Here is a 13,537-nt window from a genome sequence, read left to right as displayed (position 1 = left end):
GCAAATAAAGAGTGAAATTCATCCTGGCTGAAAGGAGGCCTGGCCTCGTTTAGATCCATTAGAATTTCATCTAATACTCTCCCAGTAATTACTATTTCGTCCAGCTTTTGAAGTGCAGCTGTTTTGGAAGTATCCAGGTATATAAACAGAATATTTCAGTAGCTGAAACACATTCAAAATTAATTTCTCAGTGGAAACACTGAATAAGAGGTTTATAAGCTGTGGGGACTGGTGTCTGCTTTCCCCACAACAACAGTTCTTCCACCTCCTCTTGAGAATCCCTGGTTCTATTTGTGCAGGTGAAAGATCAGCACCTTGTCAATACCAAGGACACAAAGTAGTGTAAAATGCAATGACATTCTTGGGCAATGCAACTGGGGAGAATCTGTACATTCAAAATAGCAATGCTTACTATTTGAAACTTAGTAAATATCTCGAGAAAGATTTTGTGAATCAATGAGATTGCTATTAGTTTTCACACCTTTCCTGTGAGAAAAGAGAATTGCAATATTTCTGGGTTCTTACATAACCTAGTCTAGCAAGTATTTATCTCATCGTATAGATAAAAAAACCCCAAACCCCTCATCCTTAAATAAATCCTATATAAATAGAAAAAGTGCAAGTTAGAAGTTAACTTTGAGGGCTTTCTGCTTGATCTTCTGAATAATAAATCTCACCTGACCAAATATAATAATACCATTCTGGGTAAAACTTGTCTATGATGACTGAGCAGACAGATAAATAAAATATTTTTTTCCCAAGAAGGAGAACTCACATTTATTTATCAGCTAGGGTTTAGGGGAGGGTTTTTTCAAGAGAATAATAGGCTGTATGAGTGTCATTTCTGAAAAAATTCGTGCACCTCTTGTACAGTTTAGACTAAATCAAGGTAAAGTAAATCAAAGTAAAGAGAGCATTTTGTGGTTTCTGCAAGTAAATTTGTAAAGACCAACAAGACTCAACAGATTTTTAGGACAAAATCATAAACTTGTTGTGGTGAACACCATGATGTGTGGGGGAGGAGGGAGAAGTGCCAGCTGGATCCATCATCTATCTTGGCATTTATACTGTGTTCATCACCATGGTATCAAAACACCTTTACAAGCTCTAAGTGTAATTACATAAAGGATCTCTAGTTTCTCCTCGTGTCCTAGGAGGGATGGCTTTGTTGTTGTTATCATCGTTGTTATTATTATTATTATTAAATAGGTGGGGGAAAATAAAGGATTTTACATTCTATTTGTAAGGAGGTGAATTTGTAATTGTTTCAATATCATCAGGGAATCAACTTCCCACCTGTATGTGAGTTGCCAAGAAAATTATATCTGTCCATGGTATAGAGATGACTCTTCCCTTGTCCCAGAGCATTCCAGCTGTAGTGAAGGGTCATGAAGTCAGTGAGAAATAGCCCTCACCCTCTTCACTGTCAGGGCACAGAGAAGTTGCTCAGGATGGATGTGGGCAGGAAGGTACAAACAAGGCTTGTTGGATACGCTGCTGATTTTTATTGTTTCCCCAGCAGTGTGGGCAGATTCCCCCAGCTCTGCCACAGCTATCCCTATCCCTATCCCTATCCCTATCCCTATCCCTATCCCTATCCCTATCCCTATCCCTATCCCTATCCCTATCCCTATCTCCCTATCCCTATCCCTATCTCTTTATCCCTATCCCTATCTCCCTATCCCTATCCCATCCCTAACCCTATCCCATCCCTATCCCTATCCCAGTGCCAGCAGAACATGCCTCCTTTGGGCTTCCAGAGACTGATGCACTGGATGACCAGAGAGCTTGGTAAATACATTTTCAGCAACATGCAGCTGTCTGCACAGGACCCTAAAGGTGCATAGTATGTGAAAACATTAATTCCTTAAATATTTCTACATTCTCTAATATAATAAACATCAGAATGTGGCCTTTGTTGTTTTTGTCTTGACCTTTTCCTTTATGGTTTTTCTTTTCTTTTCTGTATCCTTTAATGTTAGATTTTGGGTTTGCTTTCATTAGGAATAACACTAGCATTATAAAATGACCCCATTGAAACAAATGGAATCTTATGTCCTATACAGAACATCTCAATGAGAATAAACTTATAAAATCTTGTTCCTTAGAGTGGACTCTTCACTCCATAGATTTCAATGGTAATATTCCTGTTAACACTAATGAGTCAAGACTTTGTCCTTTGCATACAGCTGTCAACAAGCAACTAATGAGAGCCAACAGACCTAACACTAAAAAAATCCTTTGCAATGAGATGAAAAGGTTAAAAACTGGCCCCAGGTTGAGGCTTTACATGGAGGATCTATTTCTGATCTTGCTGTGCAAGTGTTTTAGTGTTTTGGGTTTTTTGGCTTGAGCTAAACATTATGACCGAAACAAGTGAGATAACTGGTATTAGAGTTATCTGTTCTTTTTCACTTATGGCCACTGTATGTGTTGAAATACTTGCACTGTTTGTGTAGGAAAGTGATCCTATTGTTCAGCCATCTAAATTGTCTGTTTGGTCATCATATTGTCAGGGCTCACTTCAACTGTTCTAGTTTGCATAGAAATTATATGCAATTTCCTTTAAATTTTCTTATTTTTTCTTTTTAAAGAAGATCAATCACTATATTCACAGGGAGAAATTGTTAAACTGGAAAATCCTATTTAAGAGTTCAAGGTGTATAGAAATTACAAAATTGACTTTAAAGAGGCCAGCTTTCTGTCAGGTGTGTGGGAGTGAGTGACAGACTAATTCCCACACACCCAAGAAAATATTGAATTGTCCTTTTATCAAGTATTCTGTTACAACCAGCCCTATATATGTGTATATATATAAAAGTAAGTATATATAAAAATAGGTATGTGTATGTAAATATATAAGTAAATATAAATATAGAAGTATACATGTATAATAAATATAACTTTTATATATATATATACAATTTCCATATTACACAGAAGTATTCCTTTTGCAGCTTCTTTACATTTTACTCCAAAGTAACTTGGCTATTTAAATTACAGATTAAATAATCCATTATGAAAACTGTACTTTCTGATGACAATGTTTTTTTGGATCAAGAAATGTGTTTTACCTTATTGTACTCTGTAATAATCTCCTATATCTGTGTTAGGGAGCGGATATCCTAAATATGTTATTAGCATTAGATTATATTTAGCAGATTAGATATAATCTGCTGGTTTAAGTAAACACTGCAACAAAAAGATACCACTGGAATCTGCTGTCAGCATCTTTTTGCACCACTTCTTAAGACTCCCTAATGTGCATTTCACATTACAGTTAAAATCCTTTTATTTGTCCTATTATTTACCCAGCTGTGGGATCACTGCACTTTCACAATAATAAAAAACCTCAGGGCACATATATGTTATAAAACCACAAAAAAAATATAAAAAATATGCTATTACACATTATTTACTCCAAGCATTAACTTTTCACTTTAGTATTGACTTGATACAAAGAGCAGGGAAACTAGATTGATGCCTTTTCATTCAGAGGGTATTACAGAATAGCTAGAGAGATGTTCTAGATAGATATTCCAATTCTGTAGGTATAAAAGAGTTGCACTGTGCTGAGAAATATCAGTGATGAATGCTGTTATCATAATCAGAATGCTCTCTAGAAAGAAAACATAAGGAATCATAAGGAATGGCAGTTACTCTTCCACCTTGGAATCTTCATGGGTTTTTAACCATCTGTCAGGATACCTGGTTGATAGACGGTTTCTTCTCACTGGCTCTCATGCTGAAGGACAGAGAAGCAAATCCCTCTGGAGCCAGCTTAGTACTGCTCTTTACATTTGGCTGTCAAGTGGAGTCAGGAAGGGACAGTCGCTGCCATCTGCCTAAAAGCGTGGTCTGGGACCTGTACTGGTATTTGTGCACATCAACAGTTTTCCAACATATGTGCCTAAATTTAGTTTCTGAATTCATTATTGGGCTTTCAAATATGTGACCTGGTTTCCAGAAGTACTGACCACTCAGACATCTGGTGATTTCATGTAAGCTGTGATTATTCAGCATCTCTTGAGCAAAATCACTCAGTGCAGTTTCCATTTTAAATCAGTGTAAAGACAGTTGTTGAATTCAATACACAGTGAGTTGGTCTGTGGATGTTTAACCTTTGGCAACCACATTTGACACTCTTGTCCAGGCATTGTAATAACATAAGTGAATCTGATAGCCTCCTGAAAACTGGTGACAGCATCACCTGACAGTGATAGCAGTGTCACAGAATTAAAGAGGAATCACAGAACTCAGACTGTTATTACTTTGTACCTCTTATTTAATCTGTCTTGTGACTTACCATTTTAAAATCCTGAGCATCTTCTAACAGTTAGCATCCTTTAAAAATGGAACTGTCAGAGAAATTTTCTTATTCATAAATCTGAAAGTTCCTACATCTATATATTAGTACTATATGTAAGACTAAAAATAAATCAAGCTTTGGATGGGCATGTTGTGACAATGATGCAGAGAGACATCATTAAAGCTTATTATCAGGGAAGCACACTAAAAAGGTCTAATTTTCAGTAAGAACTTTTGATTTTGGTTGCTTGACAGTACATTTTGGAAGACATGCAAAATATATGGTGGCTAAAATATTTTGTTAGTTAAGTAGTACAGCAACTTTACATTTATGTGAAGAGCAAATTCTTCCCTTCTGAGGTTTACAGCTCACTTCTATAGCCCTTGAGGGTTATTAGTGCTAAAACTGGCAGACTTTAACTGACTCATTAATTTGACTTCTTGTTCTCTCTTCCATCCAAGGATGTTCCAGGCCTGAGGAATGCACATTCTAGACTAAACTTGTTTACCTCTTTATCTCAGTGACTGAGCAGTTTTAGAAGAGGTATTGGTTAGATGAGCTCCTCAGTTGTTCTAACATATGCCAGAGTCAGACAGCAGAGGATCAGAAAATTTTCTCTGCTCTGTGTCCTCTTCTGTGTCTGAGCACAGCTTCTCTATGCTCAGATACAATATACAGCCTATTATACTCCCTTTAACCTTGACAATTTTTAATGCTATTTTAGGCCTGCTTAGAAAGACTTTCTTTCTGCTTTGAAAAGCTGAACTCATGGGAACAAAGGTGGTTTGGTTTTCAGTTGGAAGGATACAAAAGCACTTCCAATTTTTTTGATCCTTTATAGCCTTTTTTTCTTTCTTTTTTTGTTAACAAGACAAAGATTTTGTTGGCATGACTTTGGAATGAGCTGCAGAGCCTTCTCTGTCAGCTGCAGTAATCCTCAGACACCTGGCCAATCACTCCAGATCTAAATTCCATGACAGTCTAATTTATAACAAGCAGAAACGTACTTTGTTCACAGGTACTTGCAATACTGTTACCATTCAAAAGTACCATCAGTTTTGCCAAAGAGAGGACCTGACTGGCAGCTCTCCTTGTTCCGAATCAAAGCAAGAGCTGTGCAACAGGTGAACCCGAGGGCACAACTCATTTTTCAGCTGTACTGCTGGAAGCTGCTTTAGACAGGTTGGCCCTTTTTTCCACTGCTGTATACTGAAGACATTTGCAGTATACATGTATTTCCCCTTGTATATTTGCAAGTACTCCATTTACCTTCTAAATTTATCTGAATTTTTCTGAAATTCCTTTGAATTAAACTGAAGCTAAAAAGAACTCTCAGGATTTCATGAAGTCCACTCCAAATCTGGATGCTGTCACTGCCTGCCTCAAACTCAATTGTAATTACTACAGTTTTGGTTTCACAAGAAGACTGAAGAGAAAAATATTAGGTTATTAAGGTAATTTCTACATTATAGAATTGCAATAAATTATATTGCTCCTCAGTGAGCCATAAAAAAGAAGTCTCTCATGGTTTTTTATTCATGCAGTACCTCCTGGCTCATTAAGATCTCTTGATGGTGATCCCTTTGCTACATGCAATGTATATTTTTTCAGACTTGATGACAATAACTAAAAATGCTCAATGTCTGTGAGATGTTCCTGTTAAAGTTTCTGTGCATTAATAATTATATACGATCAAGTTCCTTCTGTCCTAGCCTGAATGTGCATCTTTTTTAAAGAAAAGGGAAAGGTTAGTTTAAAAGACGTGTGCTCAGCAATTATGAGAGGAGAAGTATATTTAGTGTCAACACAGTGCAGGTTGGGATTTCACACGTTGCTGCTCTGATATGATATTAATGACTGCAGTTACTGGTTAAAGGAGCAAAGCCTTATGAAGTGTTCTCTGTAACTAAAAGAAAGGTCTAAAACAAAATGCATTTTGACCATTCAGCAAGACTAATACCAGTGGGAGAGAATACCCCTCACTGAGCAATGTCAGAACGTGGGAGAAGCAAATGGGGCTGTCTGGTGCATGCTAATTCAAGAATGTAGAGTTGTCCAAAGCAAACTTCTGTATTGTGTCATTCAGGACTGTTTACAATATTTGTAAATCATGGGACTGTATTTATAAACGTAAAGTTGTTTGTAGCCTCCTTGTTAAAACACATTTTGCTTCTTTAACTCATGTTTGCTAAGATACCTTTTATTCTTGAACAGTGGACACCTTCTAATGTTTACCTGTGCTTTTACAGACTAGTGATTGCAGCCCTGCTGCCAGTCGGTCTGCTGAGGTAGAATCATCACCTCTTTTGTTTTCCACTGGTAATACATTTTGTGTCTATATATCCAGACATGCCACTTCAGTAGGAAAACACTACCAAGGAAGCAGACATTGACTGCTTCATTCCAGTTTCCACATGACATTTCTTATCACAAAATACCTTTCACATCAATACTGTCTGAGATCAGGCCTGTCTGGCTGCTTTTTTTGACAGATTCTCACAGCTCTGGAATGTCTGTTAATAATAATGATTGAGCTATATGGCATTTCTTGGGAATTAATGATTGGCTAGAAAGCTCCATTGAATCAGTGCTCAGCAAAGGACTACTTTCTCTAGCAGGTAGTCAGTCCCAGAGAAATACTCAAAGGTTATCAACATTGTTATTATTAAGAAAAATAAATACAGAATTAAAATTAAATATAGAATTTGGAACATAATAATTGCAATTGCTCTGTATATTCTAATTGTTCTATACTCTTCAGATTTGTCGTCACCTCGATGTTCAGGTTAACTCATTAGCTTTCTCTCCTAATTTCACTCCTTTTCAAACTCTCTTACTTACATAAAAACACGCCTGCAAGAATCAGTTCTAAGACTATGTACAATTCCAGACAGAATTCAATATATAGAGTATGAGTCTATATGCATTTATATAACTGCCATGTGACATGAGTACACATTGCTACAGAATTTGCCAGAAAAAAGTGCTTGTTTTCTATCTTAAAGTTGAACAACAAGCATTGCCATTGATTCATATTGTCTTGGTGAAAACAAGTCAAAGAAATTAGAGGAAAAAGATAATAAGAATTTTGTATAAGGTTGGTGCCTAAAAGAATTTCACTTAATTAAATGGATGTGCACTTGAGTAAAGACAACTCTGCAGGTTCTAGTTGAAACATTCACCCTCTCAGTTGTTTCAGAGGCAAAATACATTCCTTATGGGATAAATCTGTAGAAAAGTAGGTAATTATTACTTACCTTAAAGCAATGTCAAAGGGAGAGGTCTTGAAATTCTTGAAGTCTTGGAAGTGATGATGATGGTGCTAAACTGGGAAATCTTTCATGTTTCTCAACCTGTTGGACACAACTAAAATAAATGAGACATTTATTGACTGACTTAATGGAGAAAAACTTTATAACATCACGCAATAACCCAAGATATGTCTCAGTACTGTGTGTAATACACATTTCTCTCAACTAGTTTTCTTGTTTCCATTATTATAATTAATGGGTTTATGTTTTGATCAAGCAGGTGTTCTTACAACTACATGCTATGAAGCCATTAAAACACAAAACTGCAGATCTGGTAAAAAGGGTTTGTGCCCCAGCCTAGAACAACTCCAGTTCATTATTAGAATTTTAAGACATGGTACAGCTAAAAATAACTTCACTGATAATACAACTAGCAGGCTCAGAGAGCTCAACAACTAAAGTAACATATTATTAGGGATAGCATGATTTTTGGGTTCCACAGGTCTGATCCAAAGCCTCTTGGTGCCATAGGAAATATTTTTTTCCAAGGAGCTTTAATCATCCTCATGTTTTTCCCAAGCACATGTCACTTAGGGTCGAATTCTGATCTCATGGACCTGAATCCCAGAGATGTTAGGTTCTAGCCTAAATCCTTTGGGCTTCTTTTTTATATGGGGATTCTTAAGGAAAGCCCCAGGAACTTAGCGAAACAAGAAACTTGTACCATATTTAGTCAGGATTAATCACCCATAAAATAAATCGGGTTTTGATGTTATTATTTCCACACATGTATAGTACTAATCATGCAAAATATTTAAGCAGCTTTTTAGCCATCAAATCAACAGGGGAACTTGCATAATCTTAAGCGCCTGACAGGACTGGACCTGAAATGTCTCTAGATGCAATAATAAGTATGGAAAAGATTCATTTTTTGCAGTATTTTCAGCACTAACCGCATCACAAAGTGTTAAATAATAAATAATAGCAGAGAGAAGTATACACGAGGGAGGAATGATATGATTTCAGAGGAGACTTGAAAGGGGATGTTGATGAGGTGGAGGTTTTAAGAATTAAATATTAAAAGCCAAAAAGGCTGGTTTTGGCTGGGGCTGATTGTTTTTCTCTGCTAAGAAATAAAGGGGCTTTCTAACCTACCTCCTGGACAAAGATGCAAGGCTTACTGTCAAACTGTTCAGTGGAATCATCACTGTACTTAGAGTCTATTTTTAAGAGAAGGCAAAGGATCGCAATTAGCTAACTACAGCCCTCTCCGATTCCAAACGTCTGCTTTGTCCTCTGCCTCACCTTTCTGTTTATTTACCGCCTAACAACTCCACACGGACTTGGCCGAAGTTCCTGAAGAGCGCCAGCGCTACAGTGGGAGAGGGAGGGCGGGCTGGCACTGCAGAGCCCCAGCACACCAGCCCCTTCCCCAGGGACCACAGCAGCCCGCAAGGCCGCAGCAAGGCAGCCACAGACATGCCCCGAGGAGAAGGGAAGCTGCTTCCAGCACCAGCCCACACTGTTAAATCACGCCATAAGGGGCTTATTTCCTACATTTGGTGGCAGCATAGTATTCAGGATAATATTATTGCTACTTGCACAGGTTACTGCCAAACCAAAAGGCAGAGATGACAGAGTTAAATAACACTGATGGAGAGTGAATCACTAAAAAGTCTTTCCCAGAGTCAGTTCTCTGTTTGGGGGAAGTTATTCCAATTCCGTGTCTCGCAAACAACCCGCAGCTTCGCTGTGTCCTCCGGAGCCAGCCGACTGACATTATAGAGAGATTTTTAAATAAATGATGTGCAGGGGCAGCTCATGTTTAGCAGACAAAGCCCCGCGCGGCTGCAGGGAGTGCGAGCACCGCCGTACCTGTGCTGGGCGCGCCGGGGCGAGGGCAGCGCCCGCTCCCGCCCGGGCGTAGCGGAGGTGCGGCCCCATGGACGCCGCTCCGCCCGCAGCACCTGCCTTTGCCTCGCAGGTGAGTGGATCTCCGGGGACCGCTCGGAGAGGAGTTACCGGGGGAAGGAGCGCTCTACTCATGGGGAGAGGGACGCGCCACTCTCCTCCCGCGGAGCTGCCCCGAGCTCGCCCGAGGAGCCCACCCCGCCCTGCCCGGGCTGCCCTGACCCCCCGAGCGCGGGGCGGGAGGAGGGACGGGACGAGGAGGCGCTCCCGCGCTGTGGGAGACGCACCTGTGGGGAGCGGGAAGTGTCTTATGTAAGGGATGGCGGGGAGCGGGGCCGAGGCGGGGGTCGGCTCTGCGGCGGGGGGAAAGCCCCACAGCGGGGCTGGGAGAGAGGGAGGGAAGGAAGGAAGGAGGGAGAGGAGCCCGGCGGGAGGACGGGCGGGCGCGCAGCGGGCTGGGCTCGCCGGGCTGCACCGCGCTCTCCCTCACGGCGCATCTCCCTTTCCTTCCCGCCGGCTGGATGCCGCGGCGAGCCCGTCCAGCCCCCCGCGCCCTGCCCCGGCAGCCCGGCCCCGGGCGGGGCTCGGCGGCTCTCTGAGGGAGTTGTGCGAGGGACCGCGCCGGGCTGCGCGGGGGAGCGGGCGGTGGGTGCTCCAGGCAGCGCGGGGAGGCTCCTCGCTCGCCCTCTCGCCATCTCCCCGCCCCTGCAGCGCCCTCGCCTCACCCCTCCCGCTGGCGGCCCCTCCACGCCCCTCTCGCCAGCCCGGCGCGGTGCCCCGCACGCCGCCGCCACCTCCACCCCTCGGTCCTCCTCCTCCTCCTCCTCCTCCTTCTCCTCCTCCTCCCGCGCTCCCTCTCACGCGCGCTCCGCTCCACAAGTGCCGCGCGGTCGCTCCCCGGGAGCGCAGCGGGAACGGGCTGCGGACCCTGCGCGGGGGCGGCGGACCCTGCCCGGCCCGTCCGGGGCTGTCCGTGGTGCTGGAGGCGAGCGCGGGCTGAGCGGCCGCCCGGCCCCTGACGGAGCCCCTTTATGTTCAGCTCCTGGCGCAGCGCAGCATCCAGCAGCTCGAGCGGCGGCGGCGGCGGCAGCAGCATCGCTGAGCCGGGGCTGGGAGGCAGAATGGAAGGCTTTATTCGGCTGCTCTTCGGCTACTTGGTGGCGGACCTTCTCACGCTGGTGTGTCGGGCTCAGGAGAAAGCTGGCCAGCAGCTGGGGAGCTTTGTGGTGCTCTCGGGAGGAAACCACTCCAGCCTCGGGGAACAGCTGGACCCCTCCGAGCCACCTCCCACCCCAGACTTCTGCAGGGGCTACTTTGACGTGATGGGGCAGTGGGACCCCCCCTTTAACTGCAGCTCGGGGGAGTTCATCTTCTGCTGTGGCACTTGTGGCTTCAGGTTTTGCTGCAAGTTCAAGAAGACAAGGCTGGATCAAAGCACCTGCACGAACTATGAGACACCATTGTGGATGAACACTGGGAAGCCTCCTTCCCGCATAGACGACCCTCTGCATGACCCTACCAGGGATAAAACCAACCTCATTGTCTACATCATCTGTGGGGTTGTAGCAGTCATGGTGCTGGTGGGGATCTTCACCAAACTAGGGCTGGAGAAGGCACACAGACCCCAGCGGGAGCACATGTCCAGGTAAGGCTGAGTCCCAGGCAGCAGGGTCCCCTTCCCCCCTACCTCCTGCCCAACCCCTAGAGAGGAGAGAGGAGCCCATGTGTTCCTGGGAGACAAACAGCTCCTGCCAGGCAGCTGCATTCCCCTGCAAGGCGACCGACAGAGACCAACTTTGCTGAGCAGAGCTCCTGTGGTTCCCCCAGCCCAGGTTATCAAAGTATGTGCATTTGAGGAAGACTAGGAATAATTGTGGAGTCTGCACAGACAGTAGTGCATTTTTATCTGCAGTGCCTGACCCTCTCCCCAACAAGATCCAGCAAGTGTTCCCGGATATACTGTGCGTGAATAGAAAACCAAAAAAAAATTCTGAAACCAGCAACACTGAATTATAGAAAGGCTGATGGGTTCCCTCTTCCAACTGTTTCAAAGCTTGGAAAATGTTTTTACTTCTCAACAGAAGGATGTAAACAAATGCCATCTCACCCTCCCTCTCCAGCTGCAAAATGTTTTTTGGCAGGACCTTCCCTACTCCCCCAGCCCTTGCAAGTGTGTGAGCTATTTGTAAAATTTCTAAGCTGTGAAAATGAGTCAGGGTGGAAGGGAAGAGGAAGACACAAAAAGGAAAAGCTATTGTAGAATTTCTTACCATTTTTTCAGTTACTGTTGAGAGGTAAAAAATGGAATATGAAAGTCTTGTCTCATCCATGTGTGCGTGTGTTATAACTCTGTATCCACGGTGTAATGGCTGGATTATATCAAAGAGAACCTCCCCCACCTAGAGTTAGACATGCTGTGTACCATCTACTCCAGATCCTGGCTGCCTAGTGGTGGATAAGCAGGTGGGCAACTCGGGACAGAGCCCAATGGCTTTAACAACATATTCCAAACCCAGATTGTCACAGCAGTTCAAAATCAAGGCATAACACATTTGTCAAGTTTGCAGCCTGTCTGATTCTTTATGCTAATCCCAGGCACATGAAAGTAAAGCAGATGGGAGAAAGGCATTAAAAAAGGCAAACAGCTCCATTAAAGAGTCTAAATAGATCCCAGCATACTGGGCAACTTTAGTGGTGAAATGCAATGAAAGGATACCTTCTACTGGACGTGCAGTGTGATAGAAAGCTTCCTCTTGCCCTGACTACTCTTGGTGTAGCTCACAATCTTTAAAGCTTAGATGAAGAGTCATCTTTGAAAGACAGTCCAAGAGATCAACTCAACACCTGGAGCCTTATTTTTTTACTGAAGTTTCTGCGTGACTTTTCGATTAACTGCTTGTCTTGAAATGAACAGAGAAAGTCACAGAAATACTCCTGCAAATGCACCACCAGTTCACGAGCTATTAATTGCTATTTATAAACTGGCTGATATGGATACGCTTTTACTACCGAGGAAAAAAGCACACTGCAGAAATTTTAGTCAACACCGTGTGTCAGTGACACTTCTGCAAAGATGTTTTTTGTTGAGCAAGGTATGATAAACCATTAGACATTTAGAATATTCTCCACAACTAAATTGAGAAAAAGAATACAAAGGTCCCAATTTATTTTTTAAATACTACTCTTAAACTACAGAGATCTTTCGGCAAAAGCTCTCCCTTGCTTCAGCCTCTCTGTAGTGTCTTCGTGCAGACAAAAAAGCAGGGCTTGTAAGAGTCACAAAAACCAGGACAGAGTGAAGTTGTAGCCATCCCTGCTTCTTATGGCTTAAATAGGTCCTGTTTCTATGAGTAGAAATATGTGCTACCTAAAGTACAGGTGTGAAATATTCTGAAAGGATATTCTGTTTTAGTTTCTGGAAATAGAATTACGGGGGATTGGAAAATCATTCAAGTCATCCTGATGTCCTTCAGTCATGTACACTGAAGATTAGGTTTCTTGGAGTGGTTCTTAGAAAAGGTCCCCTGTTACCCTGATTACTTAACAGTATCTGCGATCTCGTACTTTTCTTGCCATGAAAATGTTCAAGTCAGGATTATACAGAAACTTGGAAAGTCATGATCACATGGAAAAACAGTCACCCACTCAGCACACATAATAGCTAGTCATGTTCTGAAAAAGCAGTGCTATAGGTTTTTTTTTTTTAAAAGTTCTCACACTCCTATTACAGCTGTGGGGTGTGTTTACCATTAATTTGAAAAGGAATGAAGTTATTAAATCCCTTTGGCAATCTACAAATATAATCATTGAGGGAAGAGTTGAAGTAACCTCTTAGTCCTCAAATGTGTGTTTAACTAAAACATTTAATTCTAGCTCATTTTACACTATTAATGTCCTGAAAAAAAAGCTGCAATGCTTAAGAAATAATTTACCTGTTCAAATATTTAACAGTACCAACAATCAATATAATATGCACCCTATATTCATATTCACCTTCTTTTATAACATTCATCACTGCAATATCAAAAAAAAAATCCCAAAAAATAACACATATGGGGTTTTTTTC

The 13,537-nt window shown here is 42.3% G+C and overlaps 1 protein-coding gene across 1 annotated transcript in view; it reads left to right on the top strand.

Moving 5' to 3' along the window:
* The first annotated feature begins 10,471 nt into the window (after positions 1-10,471).
* Positions 10,472-13,537, top strand: part of SHISA9 (shisa family member 9) — a 173,490-nt gene continuing 170,424 nt past the window's right edge. The window contains exon 1 of the mRNA XM_017808996.1: positions 10,472-11,116. Within this exon, the coding sequence (XP_017664485.1) occupies positions 10,503-11,116 (614 nt within the window). The 5' untranslated portion in view covers positions 10,472-10,502. The remainder of the gene's footprint in view (positions 11,117-13,537) is intronic.

This window comes from Lepidothrix coronata, unplaced genomic scaffold, assembly GCF_001604755.1.
Source record: "Lepidothrix coronata isolate B3197 unplaced genomic scaffold, Lepidothrix_coronata-1.0 Scaffold24, whole genome shotgun sequence".
Classification (NCBI taxonomy): domain Eukaryota; kingdom Metazoa; phylum Chordata; class Aves; order Passeriformes; family Pipridae; genus Lepidothrix; species Lepidothrix coronata.
The sequence above is the reverse complement of the archived record's forward strand: the minus strand, read 5'-3'. Positions and strand labels throughout refer to the sequence as shown.